General features: G+C 40.1%; 1 protein-coding gene across 3 annotated transcripts in view; it reads left to right on the top strand.

The window, feature by feature from the left end:
* The window catches only part of HACE1 (HECT domain and ankyrin repeat containing E3 ubiquitin protein ligase 1), a 90366-nt gene that overhangs the window by 37986 nt on the left and 27023 nt on the right, over positions 1–25357 (top strand). For all 3 annotated transcript variants that reach the window (XM_065400729.1, XM_065400728.1, XM_065400727.1), the window contains 8 exons: positions 6886–7205; positions 9535–9603; positions 10313–10400; positions 13254–13365; positions 13461–13558; positions 13761–13848; positions 15632–15781; positions 22642–22838. In XM_065400729.1, coding sequence (XP_065256801.1) covers positions 6886–7205; positions 9535–9603; positions 10313–10400; positions 13254–13365; positions 13461–13558; positions 13761–13848; positions 15632–15781; positions 22642–22838 — 1122 coding nt within the window. The remainder of the gene's footprint in view (positions 1–6885; positions 7206–9534; positions 9604–10312; positions 10401–13253; positions 13366–13460; positions 13559–13760; positions 13849–15631; positions 15782–22641; positions 22839–25357) is intronic.

Here is a 25357-nt window from a genome sequence, read left to right as displayed (position 1 = left end):
AATGGCTAGGCAGCAGTTCTGCAGAAAAAGAGCTAGGGGTTACAGTGGATGAGAAGCTGGATATGAGTCAACAGTGTGCCCTTGTTGCCAAGAAGGCCAACGGCATTTTGGGCTGTATAAGTAGGGGCATTGCCAGCAGATGGAGGGACGTGATCATTCCCTTCTATTCGACATTGGTGAGGCCTCATCTGGAGTACTGTGTCCAGTTTTGGGCCCCACACTACAAGAAGGATGTGGAAAAATTGGAAAGTCCAGCGGAGGGCAACAAAAATGATTAGGGGGCTGGAGCACATGACTTAGGAGGAGAGGCTGAGGGAACTGGGATTGTTTAATCTGCAGAAGAGAAGAATGAGGGGGGATTTGATAGCTGCTAGGGGTTGCAAAGAGTCATAGATTCATAGATTCTAGGGCTGGAAGGTACCTCGAGAGGTCATCGAGTCCAGTCCCCTGCCCTCATGGCAGGACCAAATACTGTCTAGACCATCCCTGATAGACATTTATCTAACCTACTCTTAAATATCTCCAGAGATTGAGATTCCACAACCTCCCTAGGCAGTTTATTCCAGTGGTTAACCACCCTGACTGTTAGGAACTTTTTCCTAATGTCCAACCTAAACCTCCCTTGCTGCAGTTTTAGCCCATTGCTTCTTGTTCTATACTTAGACGCTAAGATGAACAAGTTTTCTCGCTCCTCCTTGTGACACCCTTTTAGATACCTGAAAACTGCTGTCATGTCCCCTCTCCGTCTTCTCTTTTCCAAACTAAACAAACCCAATTCTTTCAGCCTTCCTTCATAGGTCATGTTCTCTAGACCTTTAATCATTTGTGTTGCTCTTCTCTGGACCCTCTCCAATTTCTCCACATCTTTCTTGAAATGCGGTGGCCCGAACTGGACACAATATTCCAGTTGAGGCCTAACCAGCGCAGAGTAGAGCGGAAGAATGACTTCTCGTGTCTTGCTCACAACACACCTGTTAATGCATCCCAGAATCATGTTTGCTTTTTTTGCAACAGTATCACACTGTTGACTCATATTTAGCTTGTGGTCCACTATAACCCCTAGATCCCTTTCTGCCGTACTCCTTTCTAGACAGTCTCTTCCCATTCTGTATGTGTGAAACTGATTGTTCCTTCCTAAGTGGAGCACTTTGCATTTGTCTTTATTAAACTTCATCCTGTTTACCTCAGACCATTTCTCCAATTTGTTCAGATCATTTTGAATTATGACCCTATCCTCCAAAGCAGTTGCAATCCCTCCCAGTTTGGTATCATCCACAAACTTAATAAGCGTACTTTCTATGCCAATATCTAAGTCGTTGATGAAGATATTGAACAGAGCCGGTCCCAAAACAGACCCCTGCGGAACCCCACTTGTTATACCAGGGGTAGGCAACCTATGGCACGCGTGCCGAAGGTGGCATGCGAGCTGATTTTCAGTGGCACTCACACTGCCCGGGTCCTGGCCACTGTTCCGGGGGGACTCTGCATTTTAATTTAATTTTTAAATGAAGCTTCTTAAGCATTTTAAAAACCTTATTTACTTTAAACATACAACAATAGTTTAGTTACATATTATAGACATATAGAAAGAGACCTTCTAAAAACGTTAAAATGTATTACTGGCATGCAAAACCTTAAATTAGAGTGAATAAATGAAGACTCGGCACACCACTTCTGAAAGGTTGCCGATCCCTGTGTTATACCTTTCCAGCAGGATTGGGAACCATTAATAACTACTCTCTGAGTACGGTTATCCAGCCAGTTATGCACCCACCTTATAGTAGCCCCATCTAAGCTGTATTTGCCTAGTTTATTGATAAGAAGATCATGCGAGACCGTATCAAATGCCTTACTAAAGTCTAGGTATACCACATCCACCGCTTCTCCGTTATCCTATCAAAGAAAGTTATCAGATTGGTTTGACATGATTTGTTCTTTACAAATCCATGCTGGCTATTCCCTATCACCTTACCACCTTCCAAGTGTTTGCAGAGGATGGATCTAGACTGTTCTCAGTGGTATCAGATGACAGAACAAGGAGTAATGGTCTCAAGTTGCAGTGGGGGAGGTTTAGGTTGGATATTAGGAACAACTGTTTCACTAGGAGGGTGATGAAGCACTGGAATGGGTTACCTAAGGAGATGGTGGAATCCCCTTCCTTAGAGGTTTTTAAGGTCAGGCTTGACAAAGCCCTGGCTGGGATGATTTAGTTGGGGATTGGACTAGATGAGCTTCTGAGGTCCCTTCCAACCCTGATATTCTATGATTCTATGATTTATTATATTTTAAAATAATTTTCAGAAGTGCCTCATGTCTCGGGCACCTCTTCTTCCTTTAAACCAGGGGTGGGCAAACTTTTTGGCCTGAGGGTCACATCTGGGTATGGAAATTGTATCGCGGACCATGAATGCTCCTAAAATTGGGGTTTGGGCTGCAGGAGGGAGTGTGGGCTCCAGGAGGGGGTGCAGGTTCTGGGCCAGAAATGAGTTCAGGATGTGGGAGGGGGCTCCAGGCTGGGGCAGGAGGTTGGAGTGTGGGATGGGGGTGAGGGCTCTGGGGTGGGGCTGGGGATGAGTGGTTTGGGGTGCAGGACTGTGTTCCTGGCTGGGACCGAGGGATTCAGAGGCTGAGAAGGGGGATCAGGGCTGGGTCAGGGGGTTGGGGCGTGGGGAGGGTCATGGGTGCAGGCTCCGGGCGGTGCTTACCTCAAGCTGGTCCCGGAAGCAGCGCCATGGCCTACACGGAGACGCGGCCAGGCAGCTCTCCACACTGTCCTGTCTGCAGGTGCTGCCCCTTCTGCAGGTGCCATCCCTGCAGCAGGAGCTCGAGCGCCAGATTAAAAGGTCCAACAGGCCGGACATTGCCCGTGGGCCGTAGTTTGCCAACCCCTGTTTTAAACACTTAAATAAAAAAAAATAGCCACAGTAATCTGGCATGGAGAGATGTAGAGAGTTTGGATAGACCCTGAGCATGGGCTGACCTGGAAAAAGCTCACATGTTGAGGGAAGAGAATAGCTGTGTGATCTTACTGGAGGCATAGTTAAGATTCCATCCTTAACTCACTACAACAGACCCAGCCAAGCTTCATTTAAGAGATTCCAAAGGTATTAAAAGTGGATGTATTACCTGTGTCATGCAGATGATAGAATTCACTAGGAGTCAGCCCCTCTTCGTAGGTGAAGGAATCACTAGCTAATTAAAACTGACTGCTTGATTATACTGAACTTTGGCTGTGCAAAGAAATTCTTTGGTTAATATATATTTTGTTTAGAAACCCAAGTTTGAAGGAAATCCCTTTTAACTCAAATTAAGTCTACCTGTGAGAAGCCCCTTTTCTGTTCAGTTTGACCAGGTTCTAGTCTCCTCTCCATTATATTCCATTGAATACCTCGAATTATTTCAGATTCAAGGTCCCACATCACATTGCAGCTCTAATTTGTCAGTGATAGGCATGGATGGCTGCTTTGAGGTAGTCATTAGAAAAGGATCAGAACTTCTTGTTCTGCATTGTGTGTTCAAACTCACTGTAGATTACCTTTGCTACCTTGTAAACTGGAGGCAATTGGTCCAATAGGACCCTAAAAGAGCAAACTATCTTTGAAAAAATCATGCAGGCACTACTTCTGCTTATTCTAAATGTTTCTCCCTGCAAGCATGCTTCTGTCTTACATTGCTTAAGTCATAGCCAGTTTGCTTTTATCTGGGTCTAACACTGGGACTATTTTAAGACTGTAGAGCTCAATAAACTTGGCTAGTAATTCCAATAAATCCTAGTGTGAGCTGCACACTTCCAGATTTACAAATTAACTGTATTCCAGGATACTTGGATTTGAGAGTCATGTCCTTGAGAGTGGGCATCTTCTAAACCTGAGATCAAATACCTCTTTCCTGGTCCGAATTCAGTTCACATTGGACTTAGTACCTAGCTGAAATAAGATGAACTAACACAATGCAATCCAGTTAAGTGGTGGTAGTATATGCAAGGTTAGATGCCTCATCCATGGGTGAATTATAAATTGTGATGGTCTTATTATTGATTAAGCATTAAACAGCCCAAAGTTGATGATGCTGTTGACCAATTTCCCTGTGCATTCAAAGCAATATCCTTTAAGAGATCACTGGGACAAATAAACGTTAGACATGCTAAGCCTGAATTGTGGCTTAGTATTCTTTAGGCTTCAGTGCCTGTATTAAGTTTTTAATCATCTTGTTCTGCTGATTTTTTTTTTTAAGTCTTTGATTTTTTCTGATAGTTTTGTTAAATATGAGAGTGTACTAATGAACTTCTTTGCATAATCTCCCTGTCCTAATCAGAGAAGCCTGTAACAATTGATTCTCTCATTTCTAGAATCAAATTATGATTTTTTTGTTGTCATACGGATATTGCTTTTATGGACTAGTGGTTCCCTGCTCTAAATCTTTTTAAAACTAAAACATTTGTCAGTTGGCTGGAAGGTATTGCTGTATACTGCAGCATGAGAGCTGGGTTTGATTTCTGGCATTCTAGGTCAGTAGAGCAGTGGCTCTCAACCTTTCCGGATTACTGTACCCCTTTCAGGAGTCTGATTTGTCTTTCGTACCCACAAGTTTCACTTCACTTAAACGACTTGCTTACAAATCTGACATAGAAATACAAAAGTGTCACAGCACACTATTATTGAAAAAATGTACACGTACCCCTGGTTGAGAACCACTTTAGTAGAGAATGAAAGTGCTGCACAGGCAACATGAATAGGTTTAAGAGAAGGGGTAGTGCCATGTGTTACTGAATAGTAGACTTTCTGGACACACAAAGAATAAAAATGATGTGACTCAAAGGATGTTTGATATGTGTACTAGAATCATAGAAATGTAAGGCTGGAAGGGACCTTGAGAGGTCAAGTACAGCCCGTTGCGCAAGGAGAAAATGGAGATCAGTTACTCTTTCCTGATTCATCTTGGATATAGAATAGAATTAAATTCATTCTTGTCATTATAGAATGAAGTGTAAGGTCTGCATTTTTAAAAGCAAACTAAGTTGGTTTCTTGGTGACAACTTCAACTAAGTCATCCTGCTTAGGCGTAGTCATTAATGTTGGCATAAAATGTAGACCACTTTGGAAGTGTGTGTGGGGATTCGCATTTGATAAGTCATAATGTTGAAATAGGAAAACAGGAACTGAAACAGTCTTGACCACAGCTCTGAATACAATCTGAATGAATTTGGGGTCAGACCTCCAGGAATACCAGTTTGGTGCCTGCAGGGCATAATGGAACAGAGAATTAAAAACAGGAGTCCTAAGAAATCAAGAAGGGTGTCTGACAAGCATCTGAAATACTTAGGAGAAAGCACGCTTTAGAAATGCAAGGCTAATCGAGGAAATGCCTACCTAGCTTTGTCTTTCTGAGTATATATGTTAAGCATACAGCTACTTTTTAATCTGACTTTTCTGTAATTCAGTAAATCTTGTTTTTAATTACAACATTTAAGTCTTGCATTGTTTTGTGGTAAAGTCAGTCATGGATCCTTGGAGGGAAGCTAACCTTCTGATCTCTTGTGAGAAGTAATTGCAGTAAAAATGACACCTATGTTGAAGCACTTAATTGAGGTGACCCCCAAGAAGTGTCATCCGGATACTGTTTTGTCAGCATGGGTGCAAAGAAAACAGATATCAGTAAGTGGCAGGAACAGAGTACTGAAGTTATAAGGGGAGAGGTCCAGATCCCACTTCTCAAGTACAACAGAACCCTGTTTATCTGACTCTCCCTGAACAGGCTCTCCACATTTACCAGACAACCAGGACTCCAGGACCAGAAGCGGGCGATTTCTCCTGTGGCCGCTAGATGGTGCTGCAGCATCACATTTTCCCATTTTCTGGTTTTTCCGGAATTTTGATTATCTGATCTGGTCTTGGTTCCAGTTAAACCAGATAAACGGGGTTCTATTGTACCTCTGCAATAACGCTTTTAAGAGGGAGAAGGGATGAGATGATAATACGTGTGTGCGTACAAAAGCTGCCTTACTTATTCCATACTCTTCAGTTACACCTCTAGTGAACTGTGGTCTTAAACAAAATAGATACTAAATATCTTGTCCTGTAAAAAAAATTAAACTGCTCTATGAATATCTTTGCAAAATAGTGAATGAGATTGGTTTTTAAAGGGCAGTGGGGAAACTTGCATAATTATTACCAGTAAACTTGTTTCTATCCAGTGAAATTAATCATATTAGCAATATGAACTCTGAGACGTTCATGATGCTAGCAGAACTACTCATAAAAATATTAATTTTGGTCCTGCTCTGGCAAACTTTATGTTGATGGTCAGTGTGCTTGCATAGAGACCTGTTGACTTAACTGGAGCTCTGTATAGTTGCAGGGGTCCACCTGATTGGAGCAGCTTGCTTGATCTAGATATAAAAAAGAACAGACTTGTTCAGACGTCTAACATTTCAAATAGTATGCACAGAATTGTTAGGACTTGAATTTCATCTCTCTGTCTCACTGCCTGACCCTAGCAGTTAGGATAGCACTACCTCTGGTCAGTAGTGTGTACATAGCAACTGCTGGACCAACATGTATGTGTGAGTTTTATAAATTAAAGTTGGTATAAAACACAAGGTGATCATATATCTCTTCTTTATCTACTACGTGATTCCCTTCTCCCCCTCCTTTCTCCTTGGTTTTATGTGGGTTTTTTTAGATTACTGTATGGATATGTGAAAAGATTTTACGTGAACAAATACTTGACTCCATCTATGAGATGAGCTTTATTAGAATTTAATTTAGCAGCTTCACCATTTGCATGGAAGTCATGCTGTACTTGTCTTTGTTTATGGTGTGATCTTATTTCTAATATTCACAAATATGTCCAATTACATTTTTGTCATTTCCTTGTGCATTGCAGCCGCTGGAATTACTCTGGCACTCATTAGATGAATGGCTAGTTCTAATAGCTACAGAATTGATGAAAAACAAGAGAGACTCTGCCAACATTACATCCATTTTACTAAAGCAGAAAGGGCCAAATCAGTCTGCCTTTGACGCTGCAGGAACTGAGAGCAGAGAAAAGCTATCTACTGACACAGGGGATTCTAAAGCGTATGATGTTGCCAGGAAGCAGGAAGCTTGTGCAGATTGCCAGGATGTTATCTCAGTGACAGCAAACAGGTTGAGTGCTGTCATTCAAGCGTTTTATATGTGCTGCTCCTGTCAGATGCCTCAAGGGTAAGGAGGATTCTGCTCATTATCTAAAATTTTATTTTTTAAAATTAGTCTGATTTCTTGTGAAAATATGAATGCTGACATATTAAACTAACGACAATCAAGGGATTGCTCTGTGCTTCTTTCATTTGTTCAAGTATTTTATTATTTTTCATAACGCTTCTAAACAATGCAGCAGACCTTCCTTTTCGTAGTGTTGCTGCTGTCTCATGAAAACTCTTGGTGCAATTCTGCTCACATTGAGTATCTTGAGTAGTTTTTGCCTTTTTTGTCTTATTACATGTGATAGTTATGGGAAAACATGATCTCCTGGGGTTCAACTACTTCCACTTTATATTCCACATGTGAAGTCCTCCCTAGTTTCACATAATTGTCTTCATAACTGCTACTACAATTTTGATGTCAGAAAAATCAGAACTGTCATTTCATGCAAAAATAAGCACCAGCGGCAGAACTCATCTGACTTGATGTCGCAGAGAATTGTAATGGGATACAAAACCTTTCATCTCTAGGTCATGCCCACTCTGAATTCAGTCCCAGGTTAGCAGACACTAAAACGCTGTTACCACATGACATCTGTTCTAATGGCCCAGGTGAAGTAGATTGGTGGTCTCAGTCCAATACCTAGTGAGTAGACAAGAGTCTCCATTATAACTGAACTCTTCTTGTTAATCTATTTGACATAAAGGATTGAACTTGTCTTGATAATATGCTACTTGCCCTATAAGCATAACATTGTTGATGTTAGTAGGATAGTGTAAGAGAGCTTGTACTGCTGCTCCCTCCGTTTTTTTCTAAGGCTAGAGTATTTCATTGTATAGTATTGTCCATGCAACACTTTTTTCACAAACTCAAATCTCAAAGAAAATGCTTCTGCTTTCATAAATATACTTAGCAGTAGGAGTAATAAAATAAAATAAAAAAAAAAAAAAAAACTTCTCGTCTAACTCTAAAAGATTAGATTTGAATCCGGAGGATATTCCCAACAGAACAAAATTAATTGAAGGCTAATCAGTTGTAGATGACAGTTTTTCTGACACGTTGGGCAACATGTCCCCCCTTTTTTTTAAAAAAAAAGTTGAGAAGGGACTCAAACTTTTACAGTCTCCAACTCTTTCTAAATATTGAGTATATTTTGGAAAATAGATTAAAGAAAACTAGAAAAATAGGGTTCCCCCTCTAAGTGAGGATTATAATTACACACAACTTTTAACCACTCAGTGGTTAGCACAATACTGAATGTAGATACAGGGTAGGCTTAAAAACATACAAATTTTTAAAAGCATTTGATATATTTAAAAATAACTTCCTCTTAACTGCCAAGACCTGAAGTTTCAGAACCGTTCTCCTGCAAGAACTGATAAATCAGAAGCCTAAAGCAGTGTAAAAGATGCAGTTCCCTAAAATGTTTGAGGTGTTTCATGTCATCACCTCTTGCTGGAGAAATACAGGTTTCTGAGATCAGGTGTGGGCAGGTGAAAGGTAATGATCATGTTGATATCTTTTGGCTTGGTCTATACTACAGACTTATGTTGGTATAACTATGTTGCTCACAGGTTTGGAAAATCCACATCCCTCAGCGACGCAGTTATGCTGACCTAACTCCCAGTGTAGACAGTGCTATGTCAACAGGAGGGCTTCTCCTGTCAGCATAGCTACCGCCTCTCTGGGAGGTGGAATACCTACTGGGGGCGTAGGTAGCGTCTCCACTAAACGCTATAGTGATGCAGCTGCAGTGCTTATGTGTAGATAAGGTCTTAGTATCTGTGTTGTATTAAATGTTTTCGTTCACCTTCAGATGTTAATACCTTTTGAGATCTAGGTTAAACAGTTAAAAGCTCCACTAAAAACATAGTAATGTTAACATGCTCTGTATATTTAAATATAAACTCAAGATGTTAGGTGCTCTTAACATTATAGTAGAAAGGATGTATGCTAAATTGTATCATCCAGTGCATGTGTTCCCACCTGCATAGTGAAAGAAGCAAAAGTCCTGCAGAAAAAGCATGTGATGATGCAGTTAGGCTGTAACCTAAACCATACGCTCAGGAGAGCAGTTACCAGTCAGGCTGCATGGCCAGGCTTTGACACTTGACACTTCTTGCCTTCTTGATTGCTTTACATTGCATCCTCAGTAGTAGTGTTTTAATCTTCTAGTATATCTAATTAATTATATACTTGAAAAATCCTTTACCGCAACATGATACCGGGATTACATAGGATTTTTTTACTTAAAATTACAAGGTTTGTTGTACAATCTTAAATTCTGCATTTGTTTTATTTTCATTGAAGAAAATTATTTACAACTTAATACATTTTATTTGTATTACAGGATGACGTCACCTCGTTTTATAGAATTTGTCTGCAAACATGACAATGTTCTTAAGTGCTTTGTTAACCGGTAGGCCTTCAAAAAATTTAATATTTTTATTTGACTAAAATGTTAGTTACAAATTCATATTTAATTGTGATTCAGAGGTGTGTGTTTGCTGGGTACAATCCTGATCCAGCATGTATTCATACACATCTAACTATGCACATTAGTAGACCCATTGAACTAACTCCGTGGAAGTACTTCTGTGCATAAATGATGTATGTCCACAAGCATTGCAGGAATGAAGCTTAAATGAGTACGTACCTAAGCAACTCTTCTGTATGTTTCATATCCCAAAACTTGTCAAGAAGGAACTAGAACTATTGGTCTGTGAGTAGGTGCCATCTCCTACCCTGCTCCAAACATAGCCCACACGACAGGCCAAATTACCCTCCCTCTCCCAAGGTTTTGGTTTACTCACCAAAGGAATGCTGAATGAAACATATGCTTGGCTGCTTCCAAAGTTCCTCTGAGGATTGCTCAGTATACCCCCTTGTCCTCTCTCTAGAGAGCCTCTTTAGGTGAGGTGAGGTAATGCAAGCCTCCCACAAAGTGAGGCAGGAAAACACACTTTATGCAATGTCAGTGTTTCTTGAAAATATCCTATAATTTTTGTTTTGTTAAACTTTTTAAAATACCTTTTCAGGTATTCTCAGTTCTGTCATGAGATTTTGGTTAGTTCTGTGCACCTGCAACTAGTAAACTTCCAACGTAAAACATTTTTTTTTTTTTTCAGAAACCCCAAAATAATTTTTGACCACTTTCATTTTCTTCTTGAGTGCCCTGAACTGATGTCGAGATTCATGCACATCATAAAAGCACAGGTAAATGTTAAGCACTTTTTATTTATATCTTTAATACAACACTTCTTGTTTTTTTTCATTTGCACATCCATAAATTACTGATCAACTCTAAAGCCTGAAGGTTAACTACCTCTAGTATTTCAGCTTAAACAAATAGATTGATATTTGCCAGGGTGAACTTTTTATCGGCTATCTTTTCCATTTAAAATATAACTGAATTACTTTGAGAACAATTGTGACCAACTGTTTCTGGCCCATAGCTGCACAATAATTAGTCTGAGTCTTCAATTTATAATTCTGCTATAGCTGCTCACTTCAGTCAGATATCCTGTTGCCAGGACATTCTCTTGCTCTCTGTAGAATACCTCCTACCACCTGTCACATGCCATCTGAGGTTAAAACACTTGGGTATTATTGCAATTGCTTGCTTTCTTTTTTGTGTTCCAGAGAGTTAAGTAAAAAGGCAGGAAACAAAACCCAGTACAATCAGTGTATTGCTGCTGCACACAAGGCCACACATGTGAGCATTAGCTGCAATGTGATCATTATCCAAGTCTGCACTAGTACTGCTAGTGGGTGGCTTGTGGGCAGCACTTTGTTTCATTCAGTCTTCAACAAATTACACAAGAGAGTACCTTTACTTCTGCGGATAGTCTGGTGATTTCCTAATATTCTCTGTAGTTCTGCTTATTAGAAAGACCTATGATAAGAAACCATTTTTGTTGGTTCTTTAGACCCATTTCTCTAAAGATTTGCTCAAATCCTAAGAAGACATGTAGGCTAGCTCTGGGCCATGCTGCCTGAATAGCAAAAATCTCTTTAAAGAAATTCTGTATTTTGAGAGTTGTAAAGGTCTGGAGAGAATTCCCCTCTCCTCCATAGTCCACAAAGCAAAACATTTATTTTAAGAACTTAGAGTTTATGAACCCACCTCCGTTGCCATGTGACTAACTTTTCAGGGTAGGGTGTGAAGGTTGTGCTAGCTGTCAGTCCCCTGGATGATTTTCAGTTCTGTTCCATATTGTACTCAGCCAAGCCCCGTATGCTGGTATCCTATCCACTAAAGCAAGTAAAGGCACGTTCTGCTTCCCCCAAGTAATAATCAATGGGGAGTGAACACACCTTTTGTCAGGCCTTGTTCTAAGCAAAATCCCATAACAGTCACCACAGTTGTTTGAATTTCATGAGTCAAACAAGATGGAACTACGTTTCTGGTGAGATCTGCTGAAAAACATGTCATTTTGTATGGATTTCTAGGGAATCCTGGCTGTTTCCATTTCCATAGGTCTTATTTGCTATTGAATTAGAAGTCTCAAAAGTACTTTGAACTACTGTAAATCATACCTTTCATTATTGCTGTTATTTTAATGACAGTATTGACTTTTCTATCAAGGGAATTATACTTGTTTTTTTGTTTGTATCTTAGAACAGCTTCTACTTTTAGTTTTAAGATAAACCTGCAATGGTGGGCAAAACACCAGATGAATAAGGATTTAAAATATTCAATTTCTGAGTCAGTGATTCTCATGGTTTCTGGAGTATCGGGGACTCGACAATAAAACATTCTGAGAATCCAACAGTGCGGGTTTTGGGTGTTGAGGGGAGGTGGGTCCATGAGTCTTTTTCCTTTATTAAATGGAGGAAACAGAGAATCATTGCCCTAAATGAGGAAAACCTCTTTCATCAAACAGCTTCTTAAAAACCGGAGCAGTTTCAGATTAAGGCCCTGTCTCTGCTACATAATTTAAATAAATTTGTAACCACTTAACGGCATGGTTGGCCATAAACATGATTGGTCTCCACAACTCACTGTTCAGTCAGCTGCCACAGTTGATAACCTGAAAACCAACAGTGTGGTGTTCTGCCAGAAACCTAGTTTGCTATATGATTGTCTTCCTGTAATCAGTTCTGCATTTCTTCCGCTATCCTGTGTGGAAAGGACCTTTAAGTTTGATGGTGTAATTGGTGAGGCCAGTCCTCCTTCCCTGAACACGTAATCCGCGATGCTGCTTCTGGCATTTTCTCTAAGCATTCTGTCTGCTGAGATATGTGTGAGATAGCTGCCCACGTTTCCCACAATGCACTGATGCAGATCGCATAGTAAGTGCACATGCACAATTGTATTTTAATTATGGTTGTGAGATAGAAGTGACGTACTGAAAGACAAATATATAACTTGGTCGCATAGGTGTCATGAACTGGTTACAAAAGCATGGCTGTACTTGTAGTATGGTCATGGCCTAACTTGGGTCAAAACCAAACCAGACCTATTGAATTTCTCTCAGAATTGAAGAAAATAAGTGACTTAAAAAAACAAACAAACCCAAACCATACTGAGTTTGCTTACTTTTACAGAAGACCTTTTCCATCATCCTATTCAATGAAGTCATATTATTGTCAGGTACTATTGATTATGGCCTCATTAGCATAGAGGATCAATGAGGAATAAGAATGGAAGCATATGTTTGTGTTAATATGCTAAATAGACAATGTGGAGGATAGTTTCAAAGAAAACATTATTCATGAGAATTCATTATTGAATTTAAAAGTGAGCTAATTGGTTGCAAATGTATTCAATTACAGATCTAACATTCAAAGCATCTGGACATAAGCGTTTGAATTGTTAAGTGTCGTCTTTTCCAAATGCAAAAATGAGCTATACAAAATGTTTGTGTATTCTTTTAGCAGGATTAGTGCTTGATTTTGCTTTCATTTCCTTTGTGAAATCTTGTTGAAATGTCTGCTAATTACTCTTTAATGAAGTCCCTCACTGGAGCTTAATATTTAAAGTGAATTTAACAGAATGCTTTGATTATTAGCCTTGAGAATGATTGAGTAATATATTGGGCATGTTTCACCTGTTTTGTTTTGTAGCCCTTTAAAGATCGTTGTGAGTGGTTCTATGAACATTTGCACTCTGGACAACCGGATTCAGACATGGTGCACAGACCAGTCAATGAAAATGATATCCTGTTGGTTCACAGAGGTATTACACTACAAGGAGAAGGAATTAATGTATAAAGTGCATAATATTTTTGTGATTCTTTTAAGATATAAAATTAACTAGTGTTTCATATTTAGATTCTATTTTTAGGAGTAGCTGTGAAGTTGTGTCTAAAGCAAATTCAGCAAAGCTGAAGCAGGGGATTGCGGTGCGATTCCATGGCGAAGAAGGCATGGTAGGTAAAACCTTCATAAACAATTTTTTGATATGCATATAAATATAATTTATACCAATTCTAACTAAAATTTGAATCTAAATGAAGTTTTAACAATACTCTTATACTTTTGCTTAAGGAATATATTTGGTTACTCATTTTGTTCAACTATTTGTAAAATTAAATTTCTTTGTGCTGTATTTTTTATCCTTTTGACATGTAGGGGCAAGGTGTGGTACGTGAATGGTTTGATATCTTATCCAATGAAATAGTTAACCCAGATTATGCACTCTTCACCCAGTCAGCTGATGGTATGTTGGTATCTCTTGTTCTTCTAACTTTAAATTTTGCTTCAGCAAATGTTCATAATCTAAGGAAAAGGTCCGATAAGTTATTCATAATGTAAACCGTTATCAATTAAGGTATAATGGACAGAAAAAGTCCTTTGCTAATAAAGAAATAATGTGCACTGTCCATTAACTACAATTGAGAACTAAGCAACTTTTATAAGTTGACGTGTTGCTGACTGACTTGCCAATATTGCTCTTTCTTTGGCATGGGTGGAGAAATTCTATTTTAGCTCCTTTTGAGTTCCCAGTTTAATCTTCCTTTCATTTTCCTGGTAGCAAGAAGACATGCCTCACGCATCAGCAGCAGGAGGGTGCTGTCTTTCCCCTTGCAGTTACTTGTATGTCTGGGCTGGTGCAGGCAGGATATGGGGAGTTTTTTTCTTCACCTTTGACATCAGCCCCACAACTGGTTTCTGCAGTAAAAACAGCTGTTTATCTCCCTGGAATTGCTCTTCAGTGCCTGACTTCTTGTCTCTTGGGTACTGAACAGATCATCTAGCCACAAAGCTTTTCTCAGAAGTAGGGATTGTCTCACTCACACCTTCTACCAGTTTCTTAGGAAACTGCAAAGAGAACTCAGCCAGCAAATGTTGCATCCTGAAAGCTGGGAAAAAGGGTTTAGGAAGGTGTGTGAGAGAGACTGAACCTTCTGTCACTATGCTTTAAATAAATGAAAAGGAGTGGTTAGGCTCTAATCCTGCAAACACTTAAAGTATGTTCACAAATTTAGCCATGTGAATAGCCATGGAACTGCTTATGTGAGTAAAATGATGCCTGTGAATAAGTATTGTCGGGATTGGGGCCTATATGTAGTAGCTCATTATTACCCTTATGATGAGGGCATAATTCAGAGTCATCCCTGATTGTCTATTAAAATTCCATTTTAACCCATTTGTTTCCTACAACACTTTAGTCCTGCTGAATGTAGTACAGAAATTACAATCTGAATTAGAATATGCTAAAAAAAACCTAAAAAAAACCCCAATGAACAAATTTTTACTTCAGTGTTTCAGATAATCAAACAAGTAGATTAATTACTTAAGTAGAAGAAAAATAGCTTTGAAATAGACCACAGATGAGTACAGCTACACTTAAGCAAGTTGTTTGGCTCTAATTATAGTCTATTGAACAATGCACGCTAATTCTAAAAATCTGGAGAACTTTCTTCAACTTTTTGTTATGTAGAAAGATACTGAGAACTTGAGATTGTATAATTATGTAAAGGAACGTTTCCTCCTACTTTTTCATAGTGTCAGCCCTTGCCTATTGTAAGTTGTGTCCAAGTTTTGGCTATGCATGTTTTATATTCGCTCTGGATGGCCTTTGTACTTTAATTCCAAACCAGCAAGAATGTAAATATTTCTGATAAATATTCAAATTTTTGTCAATTCAATAGATTGAGGAGAAGAAGGTAAACACACTGTGGCCCTGGAAAATGTAATTTTTGTTTGAAATGTTAAGAATGTGTGTGTGCATCTGTTGCAGTTTTAATAAGTTGCAAAAAGTAATTACAAGTTTTATCCTGTTTTTGCCTTTTGATTTTTTTGATTTTGGTCACACCAAGAAAATAGATCTATCAGAGAAGAGGGTAATGTGGGTGTGTGTTTTTGTTCTTGTCCTACGAACAAATTACAACTGTTGAATTTATTTGAGAGGTTCAAATTACAGTAAAAATGTATAGGCTGCAGTTGTAAGATACGGGCTAAAACTATGACTAAATATAATGGCACCCTTTGTTTCATAGGAACAACCTTCCAGCCAAACAGCAACTCTTCTGTAAATCCTGATCACTTGAACTACTTTCGATTTGCTGGACAGATCTTGGGTTTAGCTCTGAATCACAGGCAGCTGGTCAACATTTACTTCACAAGGTCATTCTACAAGCATATTCTTGGTATGGTTCTATTAAAATCCTGTTTTAGACAACTAATTCATTTCAGTAAATGATATAAATGATGTGGCTCGGTGGTACAGTTACTTATGCACTAGGCTTTCATCTTTGGTGACCTATGGTAAAAAACGGTGGATGTGAAAGTAAGTCTTTGTTTACATCAGAGTTACAGCACAATACAGCATGACTGGCATTCTCTGAAGAAAGGCTTAGATTGGAATAGTAAAGTTGTCGAAAATGGAAGTACACTGGGTACTTCTGTGTGGGGAAACTTAGTAGAGCAACTTTTGCACTATATCAACTGGAGCAAATAGCTAGTCCTTCACTCTTATTAACCAATATATGAAGCTCACTTGTGGATTTTTCTTAAGAAAAAATTAGTGCCACTGCTATAACCCCTTTAAAGTGTAGATATATAAATTAGTGGCCATTGCCTCTTTGTATTCAATTGTCTTTTTAAAAACATTCTTAGTTCAGAGACAAGAAGTACAGGCATTATAGCCAGCAGGTTCATTAGTTTCATCATGTAATAACACCCTGTTTGATATTTAAATGGTACGTTCATTCTAGACCTTGTTTTCCATGATTTATAATTTCTCAGATATGTTCTGGTCTGAAATTACTTATGTTCTTCAGCCTAGAAGTATATGAGACCTTTCAGGAATTCTGATAAAAATCTCTTCATAGTGGGTCCTTGAACTCTAATTCAAACATTTGGGGTTTTAATGTAAAACTCTATCCCTCAGTGAGGGTGCTTGGTTTGATAACTTTGAAAAAGATTGACTAAAGTTTTTCCAGTGAATGAAAATAGTCTCTCTCTTCTCTTCCTCCCCCCCCCCCCCCCCCCCGCCCCTTAGTTAAGACAGCGTTGCAAATTTATCGAGGAAACTTGCTGGATATAGGTGGGGGGGAAATGTACTACTCCACTCTTACCATATATGCCCATATGCACACTCAGGTTCTCGTCACATAGCACCAAAGAAAATCTGTATTTTTACCACCACCAATATTAACAATTCCTTCCCCTGACAAATTTATTACTTCTCAGTAGTGGCTCATTGGTGCTGCTACAGTAGCCTTCTCAGCCTTTTTCCTTTTCAGTGGAACTATTTGAGTCATCATTTAGAATGTAATGTAAGTTTGTGTCCTTTCTATAGATTCCTAGAGGATAAAAATTCTAATAGAAAGGAGATTATTCTTGCTCAAGTTTTCAAAGAATTTCATACCAATTTCTATAGTACCCTTTTGGTTTCACCCACCTTAAATTCTTTGGGCTTTTTCCATAAGAGTCTCATGACTGCCATAGCGGCCTGTCCAGCAAAACCTCAAGTCTTTCTCCATTGGGAGAAGCCTAGTGTCTCAAAGATTGCCCCAGATGCAACAGTACTGTTCCAGTCCCCAGAAAGGTGCTGGAGTTCTGCTCTTTCTTCTTTAGGAATGGGGACACTAAGAACTGCTGGTGTCTTTGGCTCCTCCCTGAGGAACAAGAACATATCTGTTCTTCTTTGAGGACCTCTGTGCAGTACCCTTATGGGGATATGTTGTCCCTGGCATTGAGCTGCAGAACAGCCAGAAAACCAGGGTCCTTTGGGGAGTGCACGAGAAGTCTTGCACGAGGGTGACTTCATTTCCCTACCCTACATATGAGAGTGCACCCCCTAAGTGCCTCAGGTCTTTTGCTGCTGCCACTGCCACAGAATGCTAATGGAACTTGCCTTCATGATCCCAGGGCTAGATCTTCCTTTATCCTACCTTAATATCTTCTTGTAATTAGTTGGCATAGAGCAGTATAAGGTAGTTTGTTGTAAATATCCCTTCCCTTGTCCCAGATACCTTTTACCAATACTGTGTTGAGCCATGAGGTCTCATAAGGGCATCAAGAGATGTGCCTCCTGCCCAGTGATCATACCAGAGACAGGTGCTTTCATCTGGTGCTTGCTATGTCTGGCCGAGACCCACTAAGTAACTGAAAGTACAATTTGCTGTCGCGTCCCTCCCTGCTCTAGAAGGCAGAGTCATTTCAGGCTCTAGGCTCATCTAGCTTCTCAGTGTGCCTACAGCCTTGATAGCCTGGGCTAATTAATGGTGCAGAGACCCCAGCCTCAGCGCAGAAGTCTTCCTATGCAGGACCCATGATGCGTTTTACTGCTCTGGCCTCAGTGCCAGCTTTTTATCATGGGCTTGAGACCAGAATCTCTTTGGCCCCATGCTGGGAATGAATCCTTCACCTAGCACCAAAGCTCAAGTTGGCACCACCTTAAAGGTTTCCTTAGTCCCAGTGCTAACACAGGAAGTGCCCATCTTGCCACCTGCTCCTCACATGATGATTTGGCACTCATTCTATTCATCCACTGATGCCTCTGCCTCAGCTGTACAGGGGCATTCAGAGGTCCATTCAGGTAAAAGGAAGGAGAAGCAGCACATCTCATGAGGCCCAAAAAAGAGAGAAAAGGAGTTGTTGTCTCTCTCTTGTATTCTCTGACACACAAGTGCCTCAAAGATTCTCAAATGGCATCTCTTTTCCATGCTCCTGTGGAGCTGGACATCTCCGCACCAGTTAACTTGGACTTCTAACCAGTTTAGATCCCAATAATACTTTGGATCTTTCTGTGTCTGAATCTACTAGCCACCCTACAGCATGCTTTTCCACTGCTTGACTCTGCACTGAAACTTAAACCTCCAGTCCCAACCCACAGGTGCCTCTGAATATCTAACCCCTTTGGAGATGAACTTTACACGGTCCCCAGAATTGATCTCAGGGCACTGGACCTCTGCTCTTGTCTTAGGTCCAGAAGTCATGGAAATCTACCATAGGCTTTCTTCAGCTACTCATGTGGCTGTACATACAGGACTCTGAAGACCCTTTTGGAGGCTGAGACCAGTCCCGGCACTGACTGTGGCACTAGTTCCAATGCCCCATCTGGCACCAGGCCCCCACTTGGCATTGATGCCCTCATAGTACCTATCACTCATCCAGTGCCAAAACAACCTTCCTCATCAGCACTGATGCTGCCATTGAATCCAGTGGATGTGCAGGAAGACCTACCTATATCTAAGGAATGGGATGAGACTCTTTCAGAGTAACCATCTGAGTCCCCTTTGGAGGAACATACAGATCGTACCTTTCCTGAAGACCAAATTGGTGCTTCATCTGTTTACATTCCTGACAATCAGACTGTTTCAGGGGCTACTGGGAAGAATGGCAGATACACGTCCGCTGCAAATGGGTTATGGCACCAGAGATATCCAATCCCCTGTTTGACATATTACAGGTACGGACTAGTGAGAAGTAGTCTCTGCCTCTTATTCTTTGATGGGCTGAGGATGACCGCCAAATAGTTCTATCTCCTTTTTCTTCCTTACCTGTGTCCAGGTGAGCAGACAGTGGTGTCTGCAGCATTAGAGAAAGTTAAAGGTGGCAAAGTGTCTCTTTCCACTCCTAGCCGAGGGATGTAAGCTGGATGCTTTTGTCAGGAGAGCCTACATGTCTAGACCTCCCAAATGGCTGACTACTAAACCATCTTGTCCTTCTGCAGTTACACTTTGGGGGGCCATGAGCCCCAGCTTGGAATCTTGACTGGAGGAACAGAAGGAAGTAGCTAAGTCCTTGGTCACAGAGAGTTGTATGCTCACAAGACACTCTTACGACCAGCATATGATGCCTCAGACACAAGTGCAAGGAAAATGGCTTAGTTTCTCCTCCTACTGTTTCTGGTGCATGATTACTTTGGATCAGTGGATAGTGGACACCATTGATGGTGGATACTCCATCCAGTTCTGCACCAGGCCACTTCACCATTCTCTCCCATCTCATGAGAGAGTCCTATTGGAAAAAGTGGATTCCCTCCTCAAGAAGGGAACCATAAAAGAGTTTCCATAGAGGAATACTGTGGGAAAGGATTTTAACACCACTGTTTCCTGATTCCCAAGAAGAGTTAATTTCTGAGGTCCATTCACAAACCCCAACAGATACAGAAGAACGTCTCTTCCATTTCCCTGATTCCCAGGGTCACATAAGGAAGATCAGGTGGCTGACAAAGGACTCACTAGATCTCAAGCTGAAGTTCCTTCAATCTTTGAGTACCTTTTACACTTAGTCTCAGGATTTAGTAGTCTCAGCCTCTCCCTGAAGGTCCACATGGCAGCAATATCTGCTTATCAGAATGTTTTGTTAAGGACAAACCCTTCTTTCACTTTGCAGGTTCCTTAAGGGCATATTAAATGTTCCACCCCCTCGCCAATTAGAGAGTCCCTGTCGACACGGGATCTAAATCTTGTGCTGGTAAAGCTAATGGGACCCTCCTTATGAGCCTCTCGCTCAGACTTCTCTCAAGCATATATCAATCAAAATGGCCTTCCTGATAGCAGAGGTAATTGGTAGGAAGATGAGCAAGTGAGCTTAGTGCTTGGATCACTGCTTCGCCCTATGCTGTGCTCATAAAGGACAAAATCATCCTGAGGCCACATCCCAACTTCATGCTTAAGGTAGTCTCAGATTTCCATCTATCTAAGGCCTTGGCTACACTTGCAAGTTACAGCGCTGTAAAGCCTCCCCCAGTGCTGTAACTCACTCCCCGTCCACACTGGCAGGGCACTTACAGCGCAGTATCTCCCTGGGTACACCGCTGCAGGTACTGCACCTCCCCGAGAGGAATAACAGCTGCAGCGGAGTGGCTGCGACTCACGGGTGTGAGTGTAAACGCTTGCAGCGCTGTACTAATCATCTTGTCAAGTGGCCAATCCTCTCCATTGTTGTGACCGGCTGCAGGAATGCGGAAGTGCCGGTTTCAAAGCTCGTACCACAGAGAAAAGCAAACAGTTTGCAGATTGCTTTGAGTGAGTAAATGAATGAGCAGAGGGCCGGGAGTTCGGAACTTGCAAAATAGAGAGCTGACATGCTCCAAAAAGCACTCTCTCCCCCCACACTCCCTGTCACAATCCATCCCCCCCCCCCCCCCGTTTTGAAAAGCACATCGCATCCACATGAATGCTGGGATAGCTGCCCATAATGCACCGCTCCCAACACAGCTGCAAATGTTGCAAGTGTGGCCACACCACTGCGCTGGCAGCTGTCAGTGTGGACAGACTGCAGCGCTTTTCCCTACTCAGCTGTACGAAGACAGGTTTACCTCACAGCGCTGTACAGCTGCAAGTGTAGCCAAGGCCTTAGTCTGTTTCCTTTCTAACACCTCATTCCCACCCAGGGGAAGCAGGTCTCCATACACTAGATATAAGAGGCTACTGTGCTTTAGCTGAAAAAAACTAAGCCCTCCCACATACTACAAATAACCTATTACCAGACACTCTCACAAGACTACATGTTACTATGTTCCATACATCATCTTAGCTAGGAAAACAGTACCTTATTTGAAGACCCATTCCACAACCACCACCTCAGTGTCAGTGGCCCATCTTAGGCTGGCTTCCCCTGGTGGAGACTTGCAAAGAAACTGTTTGAGAATTCAGTGTACACTTTCACCAGATGCTTCTCCTTAGACTTAGCTTCATGCTCCAGTGCCCGGTTTCGTGTGGCAGTTATATGGTCCATATTTAGCTAAGAACTCCTCACCCACTATCTACCTGGTTGAGCCATGCTTGCTAAACTCCCATAGGTGAGAAGCATATAGGTTGGTAACTACTGTGGTTAGAGAATTAGCTCTCTGTATTCAAGCTACTGGCCCTCCTTCCTCTTTGCTGTGGAGTAACATCAGGACACTGTAGTCTGGAAGAAGGAACTGGGGCAATTCCTTATGTAGCTTAGGGTGGTGATGTCACTCGTACATAAGAACTCTCCTGCACCTGCCAGTGGAGGTGGTTTTGCAAAGTAGCTTGACACCAGGGGTGCCACATTGCAGTGAACTGTACAGAGGTAGTTCTTGAACACTTACTGGTAAGTAATCTTTCACATTACTGTGCAGGCAGAAAAGAAAGCTGGAACTAAATGTGAAAGAAATTTCTTTGGCTCTGGCTGTGACTGTGTGATAGGCAAGGAGTGACCAGGGCTGAGATTGGAGGAGCTGTTGATCTTCCTTCTTTCTCCATGGGTTCACAGTGTGGGGAAGATGTGGAAGGATCAGGTTAGCAGTGGTGCTTGCAAAATGTATGCTGTAATTGGATGTGTATTTGGGGAAGGGGATAAACATAGGAAATTCTAAAACTTCTTTCTGTGCTCAGCTGAGCCTGTATAACAACTTTTGCTTTTTAGCCCCTTTACATTATAAAAGCAAATCTGGAAGTTGCTTTAGAGTTTCACAATTTAGTTTTTGTACTGAAAGTGATTTGTAGCTGGACCACAGTTGTTGCTGAAAGAGTAGCCGGTCTCATAGGAAATGGGAGGGGAAAAAAAATCTAAAGAGCCAAGGAAATTAATTTATTCTGAGTATATAAAAGACCTCCATAACTACTTCCTTAGTATTTTTCTTCCAACTACAAACTGCTTTTTAGTGAAAAGAGACATTTTTTTAATATACTAAAGCAACTGGTTTTGTAAAACTTACTGGTTGTAAACACTGTTGGACTGGTGTATTTTCGTGAGGCTGAAGGTGCATGGTTGAAAGCCTTGGGTTTCACAGTGAGGCTTGAGTCAGTGTCCCAGGAATGTACACTTGTTATAGCTTATTGACTAAATGGTGTGTGACTTCGGTTCACCAGGAGAGTCTACCTCAAAGGACATGTTTTACTTTCTATGGCTGTGTCCAAAATACAGAAGATATGGCGAGTTTAAATTCTGCTGTGTATCATGACTATATAAATGTTTTTTCATCCCTGCATTATTCCAGTCACTCTCTAGAGGGCAATCTTCTACCATAGAACAAGCAGGCTAAGGCAAACTGAATATGTGGATTTTGATTTTATTTTCTCAGGTATTCCTGTAAATTATCAGGATGTGGCATCTATTGATCCAGAGTATGCAAAGAACTTGCAGTGGATTTTAGATAATGATATCAGTGATCTTGGGCTGGAACTGACCTTCTCTGTCGAGACTGATGTGTTTGGAGCAATGGAAGAAGTGCCTTTGAAACCAGGGGGTGCAAGTATTCTTGTTACACAAGACAACAAAGTGAGTGTTCAGGTTTATCCAGAAGTTACTGATGAGAACAATTGAACTGACTTATGAGTGAATAGAAGCATAAATTATGTACCTAAAGTAATCATACCTACAATATTAAAAAGCTGGCAAAATGGTCCCTGTTTGTATGTGTCAATAAATTGGACCACTCTTCTGAAGAAAGTTCTTTAAACAGCTCTCGGAAATTGTCTGTCTCCTCTTTTGTTAGAGTTTTTATGAAGAAAAACAAGGTAGAACTCAAATGAAGGATTTTTTAGAAGTGACATCATACCATATTGCACATGGTCAAGCTCTTGGTGGGGGGTGGGAGTGTGGGGGAGGAGGGGGAATATTAACAAGGAACACCTGTGTGCCTTTCAAAAATACAGCTGTAGGTAATGTTGTTTAAGTGTTGCAAAATTCACTGTTAAACATGGCCTGCTCACTAAACAGTGGAGTATTTAAGGTGTGTTGGGAAGAGAAGTGCAAAGCACCCAAAACTTCATTTGAAGTCAGTAGGAATTGTGCTGCTCAGCTATCCATACAGTTTGGTTTTACGTTATCATTGAACAAAACACGATGCGAATTCATTCACTAAACGGAAAGGAATAGGATTTTGAAATAAACTTATTAGGCCTTTCATCTTTCAACGATTCCAGGCTTATTTTATGAGCCAAAAACAAAATTTAACGATATAACATTTTGATCTATGTAAAGCAGAAGCTGACAGAATTATAACTGGGTTAAAATCTGTGTGCTAGTGCAGGTGGGCCTAATACTTAAACACAGTACTAAAGCAAAGTCTGTTTCTGTTCTATGTGTTAAATATTTTGTAAACAACTTGCTGCTGCTTGTGCTACAGAAAAACTAAACCTAAATTAAATATGTACTGTATACCCTGTGGCTATAAACCTCTGAAAATTGAATGATATAGTGAAATGTAAAGAGAATTTCTTTGGAAAAGATATAGAGTAAAGTAGACTTCTAAAATTTAGTACTGTGATTTATGTTTCATACACTGCCTACATGAAGAAAGTCATTAGTCTGTGGTGTATAATTACCATAACAAGAGTTAAAATAGTACCCTTTGCCCAGCCTCTTTTTAAAAATTTAGTTCTAAATTATGATATAACTTACCTTTTTTTATTGAATTTTGTCCTTCATTCAATAGCTAAGTGTATTCTTCATACTGTCTTTAATGTTCAGTATCTGGTAATATGCCTTCATGCTACTGACACTTCGGAAATTTACCATTTGTGTTTTCTTCTTTAATCTTTCGATATGTATTAAATGGTTGTGTGGTGGTGGTTCTGTTACCAGTATAAGTACACTGTGTATGAATAGATTTTAAAGGAAAACTGTGCTCAGTTTATTCAATGTAGTGGTCTGAAAGTTTCCATGAGAAGCATTTCCAACCATGTATAAATTGTTTAGTATATATGAAAATAGTTTTAATCACAGTTTTATTTGTGACATTAACAGTCTGGGAGTCCAGCATTGTAGAGTCATATAATCCTTTTCAGTGTTAAGCAAATGAGCATCAATATAGTTGGTGTTAAAACTTTAACACTTCGTAGAAGAGTCAAGCAGACATTGTTCCAGTCAAATTCTGTACTTCCTTTGCACTGGTTCTGATTTCAGCATACTATGTATATTATATGTATACATAAATTATATGTATTTATCTAGCTTTTTGTTGGTAAGATATTCGGCTGTTATATTGGCAAATGACCACTTGGTGTCCTCATTTATTTAAAATTTTCTTGTTTCTGGGACTTTGACAGTGAATCCTTAAGCATAAGCTTCCTTTCTATCAGGACAGAAATGTCATTCAGATAACTAACATGCATATTATGAGACTGATTCTCCACTGTCTTGTACCATTCATAATTGGTTTTCCACCCCTTTTGCACAGGTGTAAATGACTACACAATGCAAGTCAGTGGAGATTTGGCCCCTTTATCAATATTATAAATGGATGGAGTCAGGGAACAAATACACTGTTGCTTGATTCCAATCTCTTTTAAATTTTTAGTATAATATATATATATATATATATATATATATAATATATATATTCTCTTAGTATAATATATCCCACAATAATTTGTGGTTTCAATGTTGCCATTATAAAGTCTATCGTCAGTTTACAATGCTCTTTTCAATTTGAATGAAGTTGAAAATTTGCTAACATGTCATCCCTAATCTAATATTTAAATTCTTCTGTTTGACTTACCCTACAAGAATTTTACATATTTTAGTTTGATAGTTATATTTGCTTTATAAATAATCTCATACTACCTCAACTACATGCTCAACCCTGACATGAAGAGATCACCTCTAGAGGTGATATCTCTATTCCCTTCTTGTCCTTAGCACCTTTTGATGTTGCTAATTGTTATGGTGACTTTTGAAATATAGATGTTAGTCCCTTAGGAATGTGGAGATTATCAAACTATTTAAGGACACAGTCATACAAACAGCAGTTAGAGGGCAATGACTTTTTTGCTTTCTACTGATATGGGCTAGAT

This window comes from Emys orbicularis, chromosome 3 (assembly GCF_028017835.1).
Source record: "Emys orbicularis isolate rEmyOrb1 chromosome 3, rEmyOrb1.hap1, whole genome shotgun sequence".
NCBI classification, from domain to species: domain Eukaryota; kingdom Metazoa; phylum Chordata; order Testudines; family Emydidae; genus Emys; species Emys orbicularis.
This window is presented reverse-complemented; position numbering and strand designations above follow the sequence as displayed.